Source organism: Rhyacophila brunnea, unplaced genomic scaffold (genome assembly GCF_057557595.1).
Source record: "Rhyacophila brunnea isolate RB1 unplaced genomic scaffold, BYU_Rbru_1.0 scaffold_11, whole genome shotgun sequence".
In the NCBI taxonomy this organism is placed as follows: domain Eukaryota; kingdom Metazoa; phylum Arthropoda; class Insecta; order Trichoptera; family Rhyacophilidae; genus Rhyacophila; species Rhyacophila brunnea.
Genome location: NW_028232763.1, coordinates 13,331,331 through 13,352,181, shown reverse-complemented (window position 1 = coordinate 13,352,181; position 20,851 = coordinate 13,331,331). Strand labels below are relative to the sequence as shown.

At 32.3% G+C, this 20,851-nt stretch overlaps 2 protein-coding genes across 2 annotated transcripts; one reads left to right on the top strand and one right to left on the bottom strand.

Moving 5' to 3' along the window:
• Positions 1-728: 728 nt before the first annotated feature.
• Cht11 (chitinase-3-like protein) lies at positions 729-8,226 on the bottom strand. Its single transcript, XM_085959085.1, has one exon. The coding sequence runs from the start codon at positions 8,064-8,066 to the stop codon at positions 6,618-6,620; it is 1,449 nt and encodes a 482-aa protein (XP_085815211.1). The 5' UTR covers positions 8,067-8,226; the 3' UTR covers positions 729-6,617.
• Positions 8,227-8,602: 376 nt separating this feature from the next.
• Positions 8,603-20,391, top strand: LOC147078383 (uncharacterized). Its single transcript, XM_085956943.1, has 4 exons — positions 8,603-10,977; positions 11,743-13,212; positions 14,526-14,625; positions 20,101-20,391. The coding sequence occupies exons 1-4, from the start codon at positions 8,842-8,844 to the stop codon at positions 20,232-20,234; spliced, it is 3,840 nt and encodes a 1,279-aa protein (XP_085813069.1). The 5' UTR covers positions 8,603-8,841; the 3' UTR covers positions 20,235-20,391.
• Positions 20,392-20,851: the final 460 nt, after the last annotated feature.

Here is a 20,851-nt window from a genome sequence, read left to right as displayed (position 1 = left end):
GAAAGAAAAGAAAAAACAGTCATAGTAGAAAGTAAATAAAGTATATTTTAAATTGTAAATAATATTATCAACTAACTAGCAATGGAATTAAAATCAGAATAATATTATTCAACAGAATAAATATTAATAGTAGAATATATTATTAAAACAATTTATTTATTTACAGCAACACAATCATTTGTAGGTTATTTAAATAAATAATGCCATTCTTTGGTCACAAAAATTACAAAATGCACTATTGTATTTACAGTTTCATCATAGCAATAATAAGATATTCTATGGTTATCCACTATACTGTTATAGCATCATTTAATGTTTATATTAAGGGGACGCTCTACAGAATTGCCCTTGAGAATTGAAAATATGGTTTTTTTACATGTGGTCCGGAATTGCTGCTCTACTGGTAATATTCAAAGGTCGCCGACAATGCTTTGGTCTAAAGTAAATAATGATCTCTCATAACATAACACTGTCAACGTGAATAAAATATGGGGTGACCAAAAAATGATATCTTCTAATATACGTAAATGTTACTAAATTCAATTTGTTAATCATCTGTTTGGTGGAAAATATTGTAACCAATATGATGGATAGCCACGATATAAACTTAATAATATATTAATAACGTTTTAACCAGAAATTGTCCGAGAGCTAAACATACGAAGGATGTTGAAATACATATCTACCTACATTTTTATTTCATGTGCTATCCCATGCTATCCAAAAAACATCATTATTGAATAGTATTTATTTTGAATGTGTAAGACCTATTACATAATTATTAAACAAATAGGTACACATTGTTTAATTCTAATGCATATTTAAAAAAAAAAAGTGTAATATAGTGATGTCTGTTTATTATAAAAAGAAAGTGACTTTTTATTAAAAGAAATGAAAATATAATTAATTATATTTTCATTTCTTTTAAAATGGAATTCTACCATTTACTTGGTTACTACTGCTAACTCAATTAATGACTTTTTATTACTTACCCGATTAGTTTAATTAATTTAGTCTGACACTTTTACAAACAAGTAATGCAATTTTACTTTTATAAAAATAGGTAGGTACAATAATTATTGTTGGTAAGTAAAGCCACTGCAAGAAATAATTTATATAAAAAATTATTATTAACGTAGAGACACCCACACATTTTTTTATTCAAAGCTAGCGTCGCTGAGAAGATAGCAAAGTTACCGACCAGGGCTGTCGAAGACTAATTACTTATTTTTATGATGTGTTTTTAATTGTGTGCAATTTGGCGGAAAAATATAATATATAGATACAGTTGCTTACCATTCGGGTATCCAATGAGATGGGTTTTGTTTAATCTTTTGCAGACATCCTACAGTTTTATTTTTTATCTTGCCCATCTCACGTAAGGATATCTGATATTATAAAAGTAACATAGTACAACAGTGTTTAAATCTAATATGTAATTGTACAGGTTTAATTAAAAACTATAACAAAATTAACATTTTAATGATTTACAGATTTTCCTATGCTATATCAACTTAATATCAATTTTAATGAGACAAGATACATATTACGATATATCCAAAATACACATCATCAGATAATATGTGAAATATTTTGATAAGCAAAAAAATAAGAACAATAATCAGCCAGTCTTTTCATAATTATTTTAGATAAATGTTGTATGCCGTTTGACGCTTGGAATTATGTAATTATTCCATCTGTTCAGTAAGCTATTTTTAACTTTAAATTTGTAACTTTTTAAAACGTAAAATTAGATTGATATTATTTTGACAGCCCTGTATTCGTTCGGCTGGCTTCAGGTTACGTCGCATACATGTTATGTTTCAAGGGAATAATAATAATAATATTCATTCGCCCGAGAATTGTAATTAATAATTATTGCGTTTCTTAAAATAAATCCCCGATGGTTAGAGGTTTTTGAGGTTAGACTGAATTAAAATGACGTCCTTTCAACTCTGAGATCATTCTCTGAATGAACTATGAATGACCTTGTTCCTGTTCATCGGGCTCTTAAGAATATATTATCTATGTACTTATTATATATTATAAAACGATAAGCTAAAATCTGCAACTTTTTCTGTCCCGCTCAAAAAGATTTTCACTTATTTCCAGTATATCTAGAGACTTGAAATTCAGTACACAGGTACTAATGTAATGACAATTTAACAGTGGCAGTTTGGTACTCAAAACATGATCTTAAAAAAACCGACTTTTATGTTATGCATCAATCTGAAACTTTCACTAATAGATTCCTCATGAACGATTTCCAGATAGAAGTATAAAAAAATTGGGTGTCATTGATTTACATTACGAGATAATGAAACTTAAAATCGTTTGTTTTGCGCATATTGCGAAAGAACGATGGGGGATCCAGGGGAGTAATTTTTGCACTGATTCAGGATACTATAATAATCATTACTGATTCCATTGATTACGATGGCCGAGCGGCTTAAGCGTCGGCTTATAATGTTGTAGGCCCCAGGTTACAATCCTGGGTCTGGCAAATACACGTTTTTCAATTTGTGTTTGGAGACAGAGTATGGACCCAATAGGTTGAGCATGGCTCCCATCCATTTCTCGTAAAAACAAAAATCTGTTATATAAACCTCCACTCTGTAGAGGCCCATATGATCCTATTAGGATCGGACATTGTCAAAAGGAAGATTCCATTGATTTCTAACAGTTGCTTTTTCATTTTCAATGAATTTCTGTATATTTTTATTTTCATATTTCTTTGGTGCAAGATGTCTAATAGCAACACTGTTAATCTTGTAGTAAGCATTTAACAATCCTCCGAAGGTTTCTCAGAAACAATTACAATTCTAATAGTAGATAGTTCAATAAAAGATAGTTGCAAGATATACGTATAAGTATATCACCGATCATTTCTTTGCTCTCCATTCTGCATTGAGCACTAATAATATGATTATATGCCAGCAATAAACATATAACAGCCCAGAAACATGTATTACACACGTATAAATATTTATAATATGAATACATACTATTTAAAGTACTACAAACTGCCGTATTCGCTTTTAATAGCCAAGCAGACAGTTCTTCGGAATGAAAATTAAAACTACGCAGTATTACTAATATTTATAATTATAACTTGTTTTTTACAAAATGTTTTATTTCCATCTCTTTTTGCAAAAATTAATTAATTATTATACTATCATCATTCATTGTCATATTCTTTTGGCGATTCAATATATCAAATTACACCACATTTCTTAAACAGATAGGTAGGTGCCTTAATAATTTTTCTATTCTAATTAAAAGCACTTAACAATATAAAATACTTTTTTTATTTTATTACTTTCTGTGCCTTTAATACACCCACAACCCTACTGTGGGGTAGTGGCAGAGTTTCCCTTCTCCTGAAGCCGTGGGTCACGGGTTCAAATCCTGCAGCTGACAAAATTTAGATTATTTTTTTGTTTTTGATCCAACGGAAAGACCTAATGCGTCGGGCAAAAGGATGACAGCCATTCTTCGTAAAAAAGGCTGTCAATATAAATTCACATAATATGCTGTGCTTATGAGCACGAATGGTGATTTACCTTCTTTTTTTTTTTACATAAAAATAATCATTTATAAATGAAATACCTGAATATTATTAATAATATTATATATATATAATATATATCGACTGTAGAAAGGAAAAGGACGTAATCCACACAAATTAAATTTCACAGGAGGCACAAAAACATTTTTGTTATGGTTTTTGTAATATAAGTAATAATTAATAATGGTTTTTATATTCTTAATTTGGTATTAATTAAAGAATTACCAACAAAAATGATTGTTACTTAAGTCGTTTTTCCCACTTCACTTTCTCCTTTTTTTAAAATTGCCACTAAATTTACAAAATAAACCGGCATTTACAGCTTACATCCTTTGGACACAATGTGTATTTAGTTGTGTACAACGATACTATCCAATAAAACTTATTTTGAAAAAACTGAGGGTTACGTCCTTTTTCCTTTCTACAGTCGATATATATTTAAGCAAGATTACTTTGTCTGTAATACTTCATAATAACAATAAAGACATAGGCATAAAATAGTTCGGTACTGTTTGGCAAATGCTTATAGATGCAGTTTTTGTTATTTTTTAGATTTCTTCCAAGAAATGATCCTAACGATATATTATGTGACAAAAGCATACATATTCATATGTTATATTTACTGATCTGATAAAAGATCTGTACGTGAGAGGTAAACTATGGTAGATTCAGATTGACAACTTTGCAGGAAAGACAAATTGGTGATTTAACGCGCATTAAACATCTGATATTTTTTAATGATAAGATTAACGGTACCTAAATTTTTTCTAATATATAGCTATTGTTTGTGTGTTCTTTCTAGTTTTAAAATATTTTAGTTTAAAATTCTATTATTGCCCAAAACGGGGTTTTTATAGTTTACCTCCAAAGACATTTTATTTATTTTTCATTAAAGACATTATGAGTAACTGCTATATATGATGAGGACTAAAAATGAATTTTTAAGATGTAAAATGCTTCATTTTCACCAAGTTTCGACTAAGCATAGTTTAACTCTCGCATATAGATATCTCTGTATGCAATATTATTGACATAAAACAAAATTAAATACAAACCTCTATAGAATTGAGAAACATAGTAAGTAAATACCTACATTTAAAAGGATGCTAACTATTTTTGTTTTGATATAAAATTTTGATTTACAAATCTTTGCCAAACTGAAAGCTTTGTTTTTACTCTCCTGTAAAATAGCCAAACAGATATTACATATTATATGCAATCACAGCGCCGAATTTCATAAAATTATAAAAATATTGGTAATTGCATATGATAATTTAAATATAATCAAGTTTACTCAAAACATAATTAATATAATACACAATATGTAAGCCTTACTGGTAAAAGGTACAATAATTATTTAGATTTGAATATTATACCTAGAGGCTTTTGCAATTTTTAGCAGGCAGTCATGGAATGCTATTAATGTAGGAATGTTAGTCAGTTAATAGAATATGTACATGGCAGATATTGCTACAAATTTATTATTTTACTTTGGTGTACAGTTAACACAAATTATGTTTGTGGTCACCCTACTAAGAAGTACAAAGTGATTCACAATTATTATTACATTTTTACAGATGACTTATTTCCTGTTGGTGTGATTGTAAAGTTTACGTTAACAATGTAAACGTTTAACATGTACAGAGAAATTGCTTAAGAATATTACGATAATTGCATAGTCTCAAATATTTTATATGATTACATGGGATTAACCGGGAAATCAGTTATCTGTGGAGTATATTCTCCCATCTACAATGGTAAATCGAGAGTCTACCAATAATAACAATGGCATGAGCTTGGATTACAAATTATATTATCTTTATCAAACTAAATCAGTATTTGTTAGATTATCAATAATTGATTAGGATAGTAGGAATGAAATCAGCTAGATAGGCATATAACTATCTCCATATAATGCAGATATTGAATTTCTACTACACGGCAACTATATCCAAACACTGTATTCCTGAATAAAGTTAAAAGCTATTTTTCTAAAACTCACAGCCTAATTATTACTCCTCTAAAACCTCTTTACGGTAGTATCAAAAAGCTGCTGCATAACCATCAAATAGTGGCAACATTTTTACACACTAAGTAGCATGCCTCCGAGCGCTTATATTAAGATTCAAATAGGATTATACCATAAAGCCTGCACCATAGTTTTTCTTGAATACTTATTTTTTCGAACTTTTAAATAGGCAAATGCATTTTTTTAACCCACTCTAAATGTAAACAAGTATTCTGCTGTTTTATTGACTTTTGGTGATTTCACAAAACGCTTGTTGAAAAATATTAATAATAGATAAAAAAGAAGACTATAGAATATAAATGAAAGTAAAGGTATCACAAACTCTGTTATAAAGAATTCATTGCGAAGACATTGGCAGCTGATCCTTAACCAAAAGACATTGCCAAGTATGTGGATCTATATTATGTATGTATAATTATATCTTTCCTACAAAGAGAATCATCATAAGAAATAACAAGTATTAATACACATAGTAAAACCACTTCTTTAGTTAGTATAACTGCAATACCGTAAATAAAATATTTTTGAAAGAAAGAAAATACAACCTTGTTAGTAAAAGGTTTGCTTTCACGTAATTCCTTATAATATGGAATTACATCAAAGCAAACCCATATAATAATAAGATTTTTTGTCTTTCCATAATGGTTCATCCGTGGTGGTATATTATGTACGTGGTTTTTAACGAAAAGTAATATTCATGGTTTCTACGTAGTATAGATTTAATTTCTATTGGTCGATTTTGAAATTTTAATACGCCAATCAATGCGTTTTTTTTTTTAATCATTTTAAGAGAAAGTGGCAAAAAAATATTTTTTAAAAGATTGATAATTCTAGTCTGCAAATTCAAACACAATAGGTGATGATAACAATTTGGCTTTGTTGGAAGGATATGAACAAAACAATGGGAATTTGCGGGATCAATAACTGTGTTTAGTGATCAAATTACATTGTTACCTGAATGACTGATGAAGAATAGACTCAAAGTACATTTAACGCTTGAGTCAGCGATTTCTCTATCAGTCACAAATCATCATCAAAAAGTAGATCGCTGAGGTAACGAGTGAGACTGAACTTCATCTTTCGATTCTGAGAACACACTCCTGAATAATCATCGCTGTTGAGAGAATAGATCATTGCGCCTCCGAAATTGTGATCCCGGATGAACTTTCCTTTATTAATCATGCTCTGCTTATCTTCATAAGAAATCCATTCGTAACCATGGTGTAAGTACGGTGATAAAGTATCGTTGTCGAATTCTTGCTGCACATTGGTGTTCATGTTTATGAACTGGCAAATATCACCGTAATTTGCGAATCCTAAACCGCCCAGTTTGCCGTATCCGCTGGCTGGACTTCCAGGTACAAAATTGTTGCTGTTTACCAATGTAAAAGAATGCCCGTATGTCGGTAGGCCTATGTTAATTTTACTTCGGTCCATGCCTTTTCTCAACCACAGATGAGCCGTGTAGTTAATATTCAACGTGGAAAAATACAATGTTTCGTCTTTTCTTTTGTACAATGGCGAATTGATTCCGGTGAACGGTGTGTATTTCGTATAAAAATGGAAATCGTAAGTCATAACATTAATAAAATCTACGTATTGATTCAATTCTCCGACATCATACGCAGTATTTACAATTGATTCCGGCGCCGCTACTGCTACTGTGAGTAAGTAATTTCTATTTTCCCTGATGTACTCCGATCGTATTTCCCGTAATAACTGGGAAAAATGCTGACGTTGTCTTTTATCTGATAAATATTTAGTCCCCGGTTCTTCTTTATTGTTATCTACAGCGAGAGCTGGGAATTCCCAATCCAGATCAATACCGTCCAATTTCAAAGTTCTTAAAGTACTCTTAATAGATTGGATAAATACTTTTCTTGTAGCATGAGTCACCACCATCTGAGGAAAGTGACTATCTGACGAAGCACCACCAATGGATAGCAACACCTTTAAATTATTATTACATTTCTTCAGACCGACGACTTGGTGTATCGTTTCTTTCATTCGCTCGTCAATTACAATCGAATTGTTTTCAATACTGGAAAATGCGATGTTAATATGTGTACATAATTTGCAATCTATACTAGACGGCTGTAATGAGTTTACCGTATCTGTCGGTGTATTATAATAACAGACTAGTTTAAGCGGTGTCTTTACAAGGTCGTCATCTTTCTTCGTGGTGTTCACTTCGGGAAATGTAAACATTTCATACTGGTTGACGAATTTATCAAATGAGTACAATTCTGCGCGATGTCTGATAAAATCCTGCTTCAGATCTGGGCTGCTGTCATACATGATAAGGTGCACTATTATTAGAGACAACGCTGTCGTAGCTAGTACCGCGATGCATAATGATGTTATTATTGCAGATTTATTAGCACGAAAGTCGAAGCGAGGAGGACCAATCGTGCCTCTGTTGTCATCGTTCAGCAAATTGTATTTTGCCTTCGGAGCAGGTAGTGTCATATTGTTTGATATTAGTAATCACGTTGACATATGTCAAAAGAGAGTTTGAAAACACACAAACAAATCTCCCATGCAGTATATCGTTATAATATGCAAGTAAACAAATTAACTCTCTAATAATACTAATAAACAAATCAACAATGATTCAACTGACACTGATAAATTTTGACGTAAATCAGACCATAGATCAATATTATTATTTTTTTTATAATCCGATTGCCATGCTAATAGACAATAATAAAATATCCGAACCTTTCAATGAAGTGGACTTTTGTGAATATTTTTTTCATAATATATTATTATATTTTTGTTCTTTATTGATTGATTCAATTGAAATTTCATGAAATTAAAAAATTGTGTATTACATAACATTATGAATAATTAACACCTATATTAATTGTGTTACTAAAATGGACAATAAAACAAGTCAAAAACAAATCATTTGGTAGGTACCTACCTACCCACCTAATTATTTGTCCGCATTCTATAACAATTTATTTGAAAAACATAATTGCTTCATAGCAACATTTGTTTGTAATTTGTTCATGATGTAATTGAACTGTCATTTTTGACTGTCATATTCACAATCAACTTGTAAAATAAATACTATATAAATTTATAGTGCGTCTTAATAATTTGTTTCAAAAGCAGCTATTTTAAAGCGTTTTAAGTTTACTTTTAGGATAATATATTATAATTTAACTATATCTTTAAAAAATGGTCATAGTGATGATGTGTTTTTAGTAATGAATGGCAAACTTACTTCATTATTATCATGGAAATCGACAATTCTATGGATAAGTATGAAAAGCAGTTGTTTACCTTATTCAAAAATCACGATTCAACTCAGTGCGGCACTCTCAACAGAGAAGCTCTGATAAATTTATGCGAATCTCTCCAATTAGAGGATAGAGGTCGAGAATTGACGAATTTATTATTAGGCGATTCTAGTGAAGTCAAAGTCGCATTTTCACAATTCCGCGACGGGCTGTTGGCGGTGTTGGGCGGCGAACCGAGCGATGAAAAATCCATGAAAATATTGGAAAGATCCGATGTCCTGAGCGGTGAAGACTCATCAGGGAGAGAAGTATCGCCGAAATTTGTATTCGGAGCCAAAAAGTACGGACGGAGATCTAAGCCGGCTCAATCCGCGGAGTCTCCGGAAGGATTATTCTCCGACACAATTCAAGAAACTGACAATTCATCGTTGGAAACAGCAGAACCGGATATTTGCGTGACGTCATCCCTACATCCCGACAAAACAATGGGAAATAAAAAGCGACGAACAAACAACAAAGTACGAAGGAGTATCTCGTATTCCGGAAACAGAAAATATGATAACAATATGGAGTGTAGTGATTTCAACAAATTCTCTAATTATAAAGAAGTCTCTATTTGTGTAAACGAAGATTCAAAAAATATCAATCGTGACATTCCGGATTGCCGACGAGTGCCTAATGACATCTGCTCCAATGAATCGAGGGCTCACTTAAAAGGTGTCGACTGTAATAGCAATAATCAGGAGGTTTTCAATCCGTTGTGTGCGTATGATGCCCATAAAAATGGTGTAGTTATTATAAATAATAATCCAGACCCTTGTTCGCAATCGGAAAGTAAAATTAACCTAGCATCGAAATCTTCTACGCACATACAAATATATTCCGAGGACTCTGAATCATCCATGACTTCTTGTACGATCGGCGAGCTGTGGGAGTCGGCTGGTGTATTTAAACCACTTCAACTCCTTAATGACTTGGGTTTTAAAGGAGACAGTGCTAAGGCTGCAGAGGTCATCATTGTTTTAGAAGAAGAAATTAAATCAATCAATTCAAGTATGGATGCTTCCTCTATTCAGAACTCCTTGGCTACGTTGACTCAAGCAGTATTGTCTTTGTATCAATATGAAACTAAAACTTTAAGGATATCAGCGAGTCAAACATCTGCTGAAAGAGATAAATTAAAAGCCGACCTTTTGGATGCCAACCAACGTGCTGTTTTTCTAGCTCATGAAGTTGATGAAAATCATACTAAAATGGAGCTAGCTACTGCGAATACTATTAAATTATTAGAATCAAAGCACTCTGACACAATCAAACAATTATCGTCTCGATTTACTGCTGAAAAAGAACAATTGACTTCAAATATCAACAATTTAGAAAGTAAAATATCGGAAATGCAATCTGAAGAATCAAAATTAAAAACAAACTTATCATCGTTGGAAAAAAAGGTAAAATTTTACGAAAAGGAGCTTAACAATCTGCAAGAGGAGTTATCAGAATTGATAGAAGTCAAGAAACAATTATCAAAAGAAATCAAAATATTGACGAGTGAGAAGCAATTTAGCAGCACGAAAGAAAGCCCTAGAAAAATGGATACCGTTTATCTTGAAAATCAACTATCTAAACTTACCAATGAAAATACTTTATTACGAGACAAAAATGATGAAGCCAATGCGGAACTGGAAAACCTCTATCTTAAAATTTCTAACCCTAGAGATAAAATTGAAATTACACCACCAACGTGCCTAGTTGATATTCCGTCAGAATCTTCATTGTCAGATTTTAAGAATAAAAACGGAGAAATGAATGAAACAGACATGTGCGGGGTCAATGGAACTAAAAGACGTGGAGATTCACCGTCTCACAGTCACTCTGCAGACGAAGAGGAGAGTCCGAGGATATGTAAAGTTAGAAAATGTCGCCGCCGAAAATTTCTATCTCTGGAAATTAATGAATGTCATCCCAAAAATGTATTGACTGACCATGTTGATCCTTCAACTAAATGTACCACTAATGAAAGCTGTGATATTGATTTGAAATCGGAGCTAACGCCGAGGGAAGAAAAGATTGATGTATTGTGCTTTAAACACATTGCGGATGAAAAGATATCAAAAATTGTTCAGCTATTAGAGGTATGTATACATTTAAGATTTTTTGGCCTTGAAAACTATAGTGACAGCGCTGCAGTTTCCTGCAATAATAATAACATGTATAAAATAAGTTGATTGAGAAAATGTCTTAGGGCCAAATGCAAAGATGGCAATGTTATGTTAAACTAACTGATTATGGACTTGTTGCATATTTGACAATTATTATGAAATAGTACATAAGAAGACAACTTGCAAGGGTGAAAGTATGAAAATTACACAATTTAAATTAGATTTTTATAAATAGAATATTTAATATAATCTGTAAATAATCTTTAATTGAATGAATGCGCCCACCATGGATACAGTGACCCTCTCTTGCATTTGGATCGTATTATTTGAATTACAAGTATTGTAACACAACATCGGTTAACACATGCATACAACTAGTGTCTGGTTTCAATAGTTTGAATAATGTAATAAGTTACATTTTTAATAGCTACTGACAGTTGTTTGCGTGGTGTAAATAACTAAGCATTTGGCCCTTAGACATTATTTTTAAGCATTTAAAATATTACATAGTAGCATATTGACTTTTTTTGCAATATTTTGTGATAAGTAATTCTTGGAATTTTTAGAGTAATAAAGTCATTCTATTATCACTTGTGATTGCATTAATCATCATCCTATTTGATTCAAGTGATGCGAAACAATACTCAACATAATAATGATAAGAGTATATTTTTATTCATTAATTTTTTGTGATAATACGTACCACAGTTTGATGATAATTTATTGTATTATTTTCAGGATACCAAATGTAAATCTTTATCAGACTATTTTCGTATTAGTAGCGTAAAGCATTACTATTTGGGACTATATTGGATATTGGACAAAATAAAAAAAGATATAATTAAAATCAATCTTGTCGAATCCAGCAACTTAAGTAAAGAATTTTCCGAGTCTAACCTGGTAATTGTGCTCGAAAGCATCGTAAAAGAAGTGAGCGCTTCGTTATCACAAAATATTATTGATAATCTTTGCCGTGATGTTATTGACTTGGATAATCAAACAATCTGCAAAATGAATTTATCGCTTCGGGATGATTTTATGGAAGTGGAGGCAGTGCCAAATGAAATGTCAAATTGTGATGATCGATGCCAAGTAGATGATAAAATATGTAATCTTTTAATGACAGTCGAGGAACTGCAGAGCGTTCTTGAAAATGAACGCATATCCAGGGAAGAAGAGAAAGCGAAAGACGCGGAAAAGTGTATGGTCCTCGAAACTAATTTAGAACTATTAAAAACTGAATTTGACAAATGCGAAGAATACTGGGCGTCGAAGTTGGACGATGAAAGAGATATCTTTGATCAAGAACAAAGAATGAGCGATGAAAAATTTTCCGAACTCGTCAGCAAAGTAGCCGAGTACGAGGAACAGTTCGCTTCTCACGATAATAAAAATGATCAATCCAACGGACCGTTGTCGACTATCGAAGAGAAATACAATCTGGAAAAGCAATTCACAGACCTCGAAGACGAATTCGAAGAATACAAATTGAAATCAGACGTTGAAACTAAGCATCTTGTATTGGAAATTAGTCAATTGAAAGAGCAAATTAAGCATCTAGAAAACACTAAAATCAATGAAATAATTACTGATCCGGGAACTGTATCTGAATATTGCATTTTCAATTCAGACAGTAATAAATTTCCCAATGTAGATTTCATGAAACCTGGTGATAGTAATGAAATGAATAACGGGGATATTAAAAACAATTTAAATCCATTTTCAAACGCATTGCCATCCACTGATATAAGCGAGTCAAAAATCATGTTCCCAGCAGAAAATGAGAATAATTCGAACATAAATTCCCCGATTAATTACTTATGGAATCAAGGCGCAATACCTTCTCTTTTACCTAATATCAGAAATAACTGTGATAACGCTAGGGATTATCATAATCCCGCTTTTGTCAAAGATCAGCTAACACAAAACACCAATAATATACTGAGAGAAATGCCAAATATGGAGCTCACTAGAAATATTGCACCGATACAAAAGCCTGTGTTTTTAAAGTCATACTCGACCATTTGCCAAGAGGGTGTGCAGCAGAATAAATTTGGGGATTACAAGCTTGATAAAAAAATGTTACAATGCTCGGAACTGGAGGAGACATTGCAAGGCAGAAGGGGTGATGGCAAATTGGGAAGCAGGCCTAGGCCCGATGCAGACGTGAGACCGACAAATCAACGGATTTCTCCTCAGCATTCAACGGTAAATGATTTTGTTATTCTCTTTAATAACAGTTTTTTTAAATTTAAACTGTCTTCAAATATTTTGATGACTTGTACATCCAAGGAGAGGAGTGGAACCATTTGACCATGGATATTCTCTGCATAAAAAGTGTCAATATTTGAATTAATGCATGACTGAATAGCAAGCAATATACATTGTAAAACCTTAATTTTAATTATAATGAGTCGTTAAGATTATAATGAGTCGTGGGCCATATTACATTCTGAATTTATGGATATTTCCTCATCTTGTGCTTTGGCTTTCGCCGCTGCTTGCCAGGTTGTAGCTGGTTTGTCTGTGATTATTAAATTTATTACTTTTTCACTAAAAATTTTTACCACATGTTGATTACGTGAAAATCGCTTAAGGCAATTTCAGTTTGACGTAAGTGTAAAAAGTAAAGAGAACCCTGGACCGTATCTGGAATCTGCCTTCGTTTTATCCTCCATTTCTATACAAGAAAGTTTTCTTCAAGATTTTTGGTTTTTACAATATTAATTTCGATTCGTGTGGAAAATACTGCTTTTTTGCTTGAGAGGTCCAAAATTTATTTCGAATTACAAAATAATAAATATTTCAATTTATAATGAACTTTTTCGAAATTAACTGAATTTCGAATTAGCGGAGTTAGAATTAAAGAGTTCATTGCAATGTTTCCATTAAAGAGTTGTCTTTCCTGTGTAAACAGCGCAATGGTAGTTCATCACTCTCTCAAAGTACCTAACATCAATAAATATCTTAGCCTATTTGATTTTTCATATTTACGTTAGAGGTTTGCGCCCGCGATGGCCGAGTGTAACGTATCGACCTAGCAAAGGTATAGTAAATAAACAGATGAAGTGTTTAAATACAGATATGCGATGAAATAGTCATAATCGCTGAGAACGTTGGAACACATCATCCGAATATTTTTCATAATGGTCGATTCATCACTACTATACCAGTCAATGCAATTTTCATATTAAAACTCGCCTCATCTACAATCGATCTATGCTCCGTGCTTATCACTTGATAAGTTGTGGGTCTCGGGTTCGAATCCCGTATCTTGAAAAGTCACATGTAAAACACAAGGTATGTAAGGGCAAAAATTTCTCTGCATGTATACTTATTTAATGATACAATGAAAATTACGCCATGTAATAATATTTAGCATGATAATTTTATTATAATAATTGTATTGTTTTAATAATGAAATAAAACATTTTACTTAATTATTAAAACAATGTATTTCCACCATGAATTGACAGTTAACACCATTAAAAAAAATGTATTATTCATTATTTAAACTTTAGGGTGCGAATGGCTTCAAAGCGGCAGCATTAGAACAGCGTTGTCGACAACTCCAGATTGCCCTAAGGCAGCAGCAGTCCTATACAGAAGCAGTTATACAACGTAAGTCTTGCAAATAATTAATAAAATAATTTTCCTTATATATTTTACGATGTGCATTTTGGCAAAGTAAATCACCATTTCCGCTGTTCACACCCATCGTGGCCAAGATAAATTTCAAACAGTTTGGAGGTGACCTTATTAGTAATTATTTTTGGTCATTTGCTTAAACTATTGGGGTCCATGGCCACACACCTTAGACTGACTGCAGTGATTTTTTTTTTTTAGAATTATTAATAACCATGTCCTTGCTTTTTCGTACAAGGTGGTTGTTAGTAATTTTGAACAATCAAAACACCCAGGCTTTGAGAAAAACACATAAATATTGTGTCCTGACCGGGAATCGAACTCAGAACTCTCGGGTGGAAGGCAAGCGCCTTACGCACTGCACCATGAAAGCTGCTTGTTGAGAGGCAGTGATTAAACTCACAACCCATAAATCCGGCAGTAAAGTCTACAAAGCAATGGGTTTGAATCAGGACTAGGCAAGGAGAGATCACCTAATTTGATCAAAATTGTGTTTTTTAAAAACGGTCAAATTCAAATTGCCAATTCAAGTTTGGAAAATATTCAACAATTTCGTCACTTTATAAATGTGTGGCTGGCAACGGATCCGTATGAACCAAGACAGACATAGTTCTCAAATTAATATCATTTATTTATTTAATAAATAAAAATAAATTAAATACATAATTAATAAATAGGTTAAATAAAAAGGCTAGAACAATCGAACAAATAGCTCACACAATATTCTCACTCGATCTTCTCACTTCGTAAACTCACTCCACATTATATCTTGCTAGAGAACTATCTATATTACCTTGTTCGTACCTCTGTCAAACTCGCAAATAAACACGCAATCTACGTCATCCTCAGACTCACCTCATTTACAGCCAAAGTGGTGACCAATTACTAGATTTTGAATATTTCAATCCAAAATCTAGTAATTTTCCGAACGTTTTCATAGGTGTTTAAAAGAATTCTCAAGACTCAAATTATTATTGATACACATATTATACGAGGGTGGGTCAATAATTCCTTAGAAAAAAGCATTAAAACAGTTTTTATTTTTGTATTTTTTTTTTATTTCTCAACATAATCTCCTTGGAGCTCAATACACTTGGTTAGACGTTTCTCAATTTTTTTTAAACCGTCAGAAAAATAAGTTTTCGGAAGGTCCTCAAAATAAGCATTTGTCCGATCGATGACTTCTTCATTTGAAAAAAAACGTTGTCCACTTAGCCATTTTTTTAAGTTTGGGAAAAGGAAAAAGTCACTGGGGGCTAAATCTGGCGAATACGGTGGGTGGTCGACCAATTCGAACTTCAATTCTTCAATTTTAGCCATTGATCGTAAACATGTGTGAACACGGGAATTGTCCTGATGAAAGAGGATTTTTTTCCTGGTTAAATGAGGCCGTTTTTCTTCAATTTTGTTTTTTAGCTGGTCCAATAAAGATGCATAATAATTCCCTGTTATTGTTTTTCCTTTTTCCAAATAGTCAACGAAAATAATTCCACGTGCATCCCAAAATACAGTAGCCATAACCTTACCAGCTGATTTTACGGTTTTCGCCTTCTTTGGACATGGTTCGCCTTTCGCAATCCACTGCTTTGACTGTTCTTTCGTCTCTGGAGTATAGTGGTGTTTCCATGTTTTATCTACAGTCACAAAGCGACGAAAAAATTCATCCGGATTGCGTTGCATGAGCGACAACAGGGCTTTAGAGGCCACCACCCTATTGCGTTTATTGTCGACTGTGAGCAAACGCGGCACCCATCTTGCAGAAATTTTTTTCATGCCCAATTTGTCATGTAAAATAGAAATGACGCTACCTTTTGAGATCCCTGTAACCTCAATTATCTCACTCAACTTTAATCTTCGGTCACTTAACACCATATCGTGGATTTTATTGATCATTTCTGGTGTAGTCACCTCTACAGGACGTCCTGAGCGTGGTTCATCCTTTGTTGATGTACGACCACGTTTAAATTCATTTAACCAGTTATAAATAGTTGCAAGTGAAGGAGCAGATATGCCGTGAACTAAATCCAACTCATTTTTTATTTCCTTTGCTGTTAACCCTTTTATATTAAAATGTTTAATAACAGCTCTAAACTCAATTTTCTCCATTTTTGTAAACAAGCAAATTTTTTTTTTAAATGTACGAGAAACACACAACAACCCGACCAATCTGATTGAAACTTCGCAGCATACTGAATCGGTAGTGCCGCTGCATGAAAACAAACCGCTTACAGTACTAGTCGCGCCACCTGTCGGCTTTTCTAAGGACTTATTGACCCACCCTCGTATATTATTATGGTCTTAACTAAACGTTTGAGATTCTTGATGTGGACCATGTGGAAGGAAAACGAAATACATAATACATTTTCTTTACCCATGATAAAAGTCCATAATTTAGATTATTTTATAATATAATTAAATTAAAATATCATTTTTGTCTCACAGAGGACCATTTAAATTATTTTGTAACATTAGCAGTTTATTGTCAAAAAATACACATGATCCACAATTATTAGTATTAATCATAGTTCTTCTAGGAATGTGTTTAATTTTCTTTTATTAATCATTTGAAAAATAAATAATCAGTCATCTAGACATAAACCAAGTGACATTTATTTCCTAAAGATAAGATAACAACACACAGATCTGTGTCTCAAATTGTATTGTTTACAATTTACAACAATGATAAAATCAATATAAGTTGTGCATAGTAACACTGATAATTTTTATAAAATGCGTGACTGAAAAACTCATTCAGCGCATCTATTCTATACACAAGACTGCTTTCGGCCGCTATCTAGGGTAGGAAAGTATCCAAGTATTAGTACTTATTGTAAAAATTACAATAAGTTAGTTGTAATTGATACAATAAGTGCTGAGTGCTATATAAGCACCTCTCTTAGCTGTGATAAATTTTAGAGTGAGATAGACAGTTTTGACAGTTCAGACGGCTAAATTACTGTAATTGTTACAATAAGTGTTGATATTTCGATACTTTCCTACCCTAGTTAGCTGCCGTAAAGGCCGAAAGCAGTCTTGTGTATAGAATAGTTGCGCAGCAATGACAAATAACAGTATTGTGTAGTCATAGACAAAACGAATTGATTCTATGTGAGATAGCAGAATTACTTTATGGTGTTCATATGTGGAGCATATGAGAGTATTCAAGAATCACTGTCGCATTCAATAATCTTGTTACAAAGCAGCAGTGGCGAAGGGTGAAGGTAGGATGTTGAGATCTGACATAAATGTGCATACCAAACTTTGTCAGTCAAATGTAGGTATTTGTTTTCATTGAACTAACACTATAATGTGTAGTTAGTGTTTGTTAGTTTTTAAAATAAAAAATAAATTTAACCCTGCCTAATCCAAGCCATAGTAGATAATAGTCAAAAAATATTCGTTTATCCATAAAATATCTAAAATGATGCCAATAAACCATACATAACTTTAGATATTTTATAGATAGAAGAATATTGTTTATCGATTATGGTTTGGTTAGGCTGAGGATAATAAATTTTAAAAAACTAACTAACACCATTTGTAATAATATGTATTCGTAATTAAACGAAAATATATAAATATGACTGGAAAAGTGTGCACTAGTTTAGTTAGATCGCTCATAGCATACCTAAACTATTATGGTTTCATTTCTTTCAGGCAGGGTTTAATTGAATTTTAAAAACTAACAAGCACCATCTGCAAATTGTATTCTTAGTTCAATGAATATAAATAAATATGACTGACAAAGTTTAGTGTGCACTATTTATGTCGAATCTTAACAATCTACCGCCACCCTTTGCTACTGCTTTAGTAATCTTACTTTTGACTAGTGACCGTCTGCGTCTTTAACCATGTGAAATATGTAAACAGCGTCAGCTGAATGCAGAACTATTCTAATTCACATTTGAAATATTTTGCAGAAGAGTTTTTTGAAACAGCCTACTTCAGTTATTTATTATTTATATTGACAAGTGTATGCACCATTTTATTCATCAACAATCCTACTAAAATATGGTGCATCCATTTATCCATAAAGATAATAAATAATTTCAGTAAGTTGTTTCAAAAAACTCTCCTCAAAAATTTCAAATGTAAGTTAGAATAGTTCTGCACTCAGCTGACGAGATTTACACCATGAAGAAATAGAGTGATTTGATATAAATATTATTTATCCACCTAATATTGTCTTTCAAATCAATTTAATTTTGGTAAAAAATAGATTACTTTAAAATTACAATAAAAATATATAATATTGCATTTTTTTTAAAGCAACTGAGTTATTTTTCCTTTTCCATCCCATTTTTTTTAATGTAATATTTCTACGAATATCACAGGTAAGTCAGTATTACACTTGACTAAGCCTGCGTGATCGGCAACGTTTGGATGTAGGTATGTGGCCTCCCAACTGCACCTCACCCACCACGGCCGTTTGATCGCTTTACTCGTGTCATGATCCACAATGAATTTTTGCATTATTTTCGAGAAGTTTCATCTTGTAACTTCAGAACCCTTCGACATATCAAGATGAAACTCTACTAAATTAGTACATACAACAATCTAGTGTATAAACTGTGCAAGTTTCATCAATATCGATCTCGAACAGTGGATCAGCTAAGTTATTCTATAAATGTATCCAGATTCGGAACCACCACATCTGGCAAATTTATATATTGTTTTCAATGCAGGTTTGAATCCAGAGCACACGATGATAAGTACCAGCCAATGTTTAGTGGCACCCTCTTAGACCTTTTTGTATCACATCACTTGATTCCAACTCATTTTAGTGTACCTACTTGAATTGGTAGCTAAGAAAAATAATATTTCATACACCGACGAAAATGGTGGCTGAAAGTTAGTTATAATATCATTTACTATGAAGAAAAAACCAACCGAAAATGATGAATTACTTTTTTATTTTGTATCATTAATTTATTGCATTTTATTTCCGGGGTGCGATAAAACCATGGCTGGTGCTGCCATGTGTTCAGACTGAAGTATAGACCGACAACTATAACTTGCCGAGTGACCTCTGCGCTAGTGTCGCGATGTGAGTGTTGCAAGCTATAAGTTTTCAAAACCACCGCACCTCAGTTGTCGATATCTATATTATGTTGACTATTCCTGCATCTCCATGAGGGGATCTTAAAATGAACCTTTTTTTAAATTTCCTGTTTTCATCTTATAAGGTTCGATTAAAAAACCGGATTTGTTGGTCTTAGCCTTGTATGTAGGCAAATATACAAATTATCAGTGGTGTCTCTGGAAGGCGGTTAAATGCGGAACTTCGCTTTAAAAAAATATGGATATTTTTTGAAATGGACCTTTCATCACTCCTATGACTTATTATAATCTTAGACACTTGAGTCTAAGTTAATACCTACCTACCTACATTATACGTATTGCACTGAGATATTGACAAGTGATCTTTAACCGAATATCTATTGTTTCCAGAAACAAATGCGGCTCATAGGGGAGAGGTGGGGGCATTGAAACAGCGGTTGGCCGCAGCCGATTTGCTAGTACGGGACTTGTACATCGAGAACTGCCATTTGGCGAGAAGCCTTGTTGCACCGGGAAGTCAATAAATTAAATCAATTAACGTCTTTAAAAAAAAATGCACCAACTTTTACTACTTTCACTAATCTTCCTTTAAGATCTGCCTAGAGTTATGTTATTTTTGTGGGCATTTACCCATTAAATTTTGATTTTGCTATTGTAGATAATTATCTTTAAAACGATTTTAAAAAAAAAAGCATTTCCTTTTATTAATTTTATTGTAATCATGTTAAAAAAATTATTTTAATTATTTAATCTTGAGATACGTAATTAACGTTCAATTATGCGTGATTTAGCACCCAAGATCTCCTTCTAGCATTCCCAATATTTAATAATACCACTAAAAATGTTTAGCAATATTTAAAAAATATATGTATATAAAAATATTTATCATTAGTGTGTTTTTGTAAAGTGTGGTAATTATATTAAATCACATTTAAATGTTTTCAATGTATCTATACATTTTGTTAATAGAGTTTGAAATACCAAAGTGCATTAACAATTTTCTTATATTTAGCTTAAATGTCTAGGTTATGGTATGGGATGTAAATTTAACTTTATATACATACCTCTTAAATTTTACTAATCTTTTCTACCCAAAGTTAAAATGTCTTAATCTAAATTGTCTTCAGAAATTATTTATGAA

Bases quoted from the DNA above. Each gene is read 5' to 3' on its own strand.
- Cht11 (XM_085959085.1), bottom strand. From the start codon at position 8,066: ATGACACTACCTGCTCCGAAGGCAAAATACAATTTGCTGAACGATGAC.
- LOC147078383 (XM_085956943.1), top strand. From the start codon at position 8,842: ATGGAAATCGACAATTCTATGGATAAGTATGAAAAGCAGTTGTTTACC. The intron at 13,213-14,525 runs GTAAATGATTTT...TTTAAACTTTAG, and splicing joins TTTCTCCTCAGCATTCAACG to GGTGCGAATGGCTTCAAAGC. The intron at 14,626-20,100 runs GTAAGTCTTGCA...TATTGTTTCCAG, and splicing joins TACAGAAGCAGTTATACAAC to AAACAAATGCGGCTCATAGG.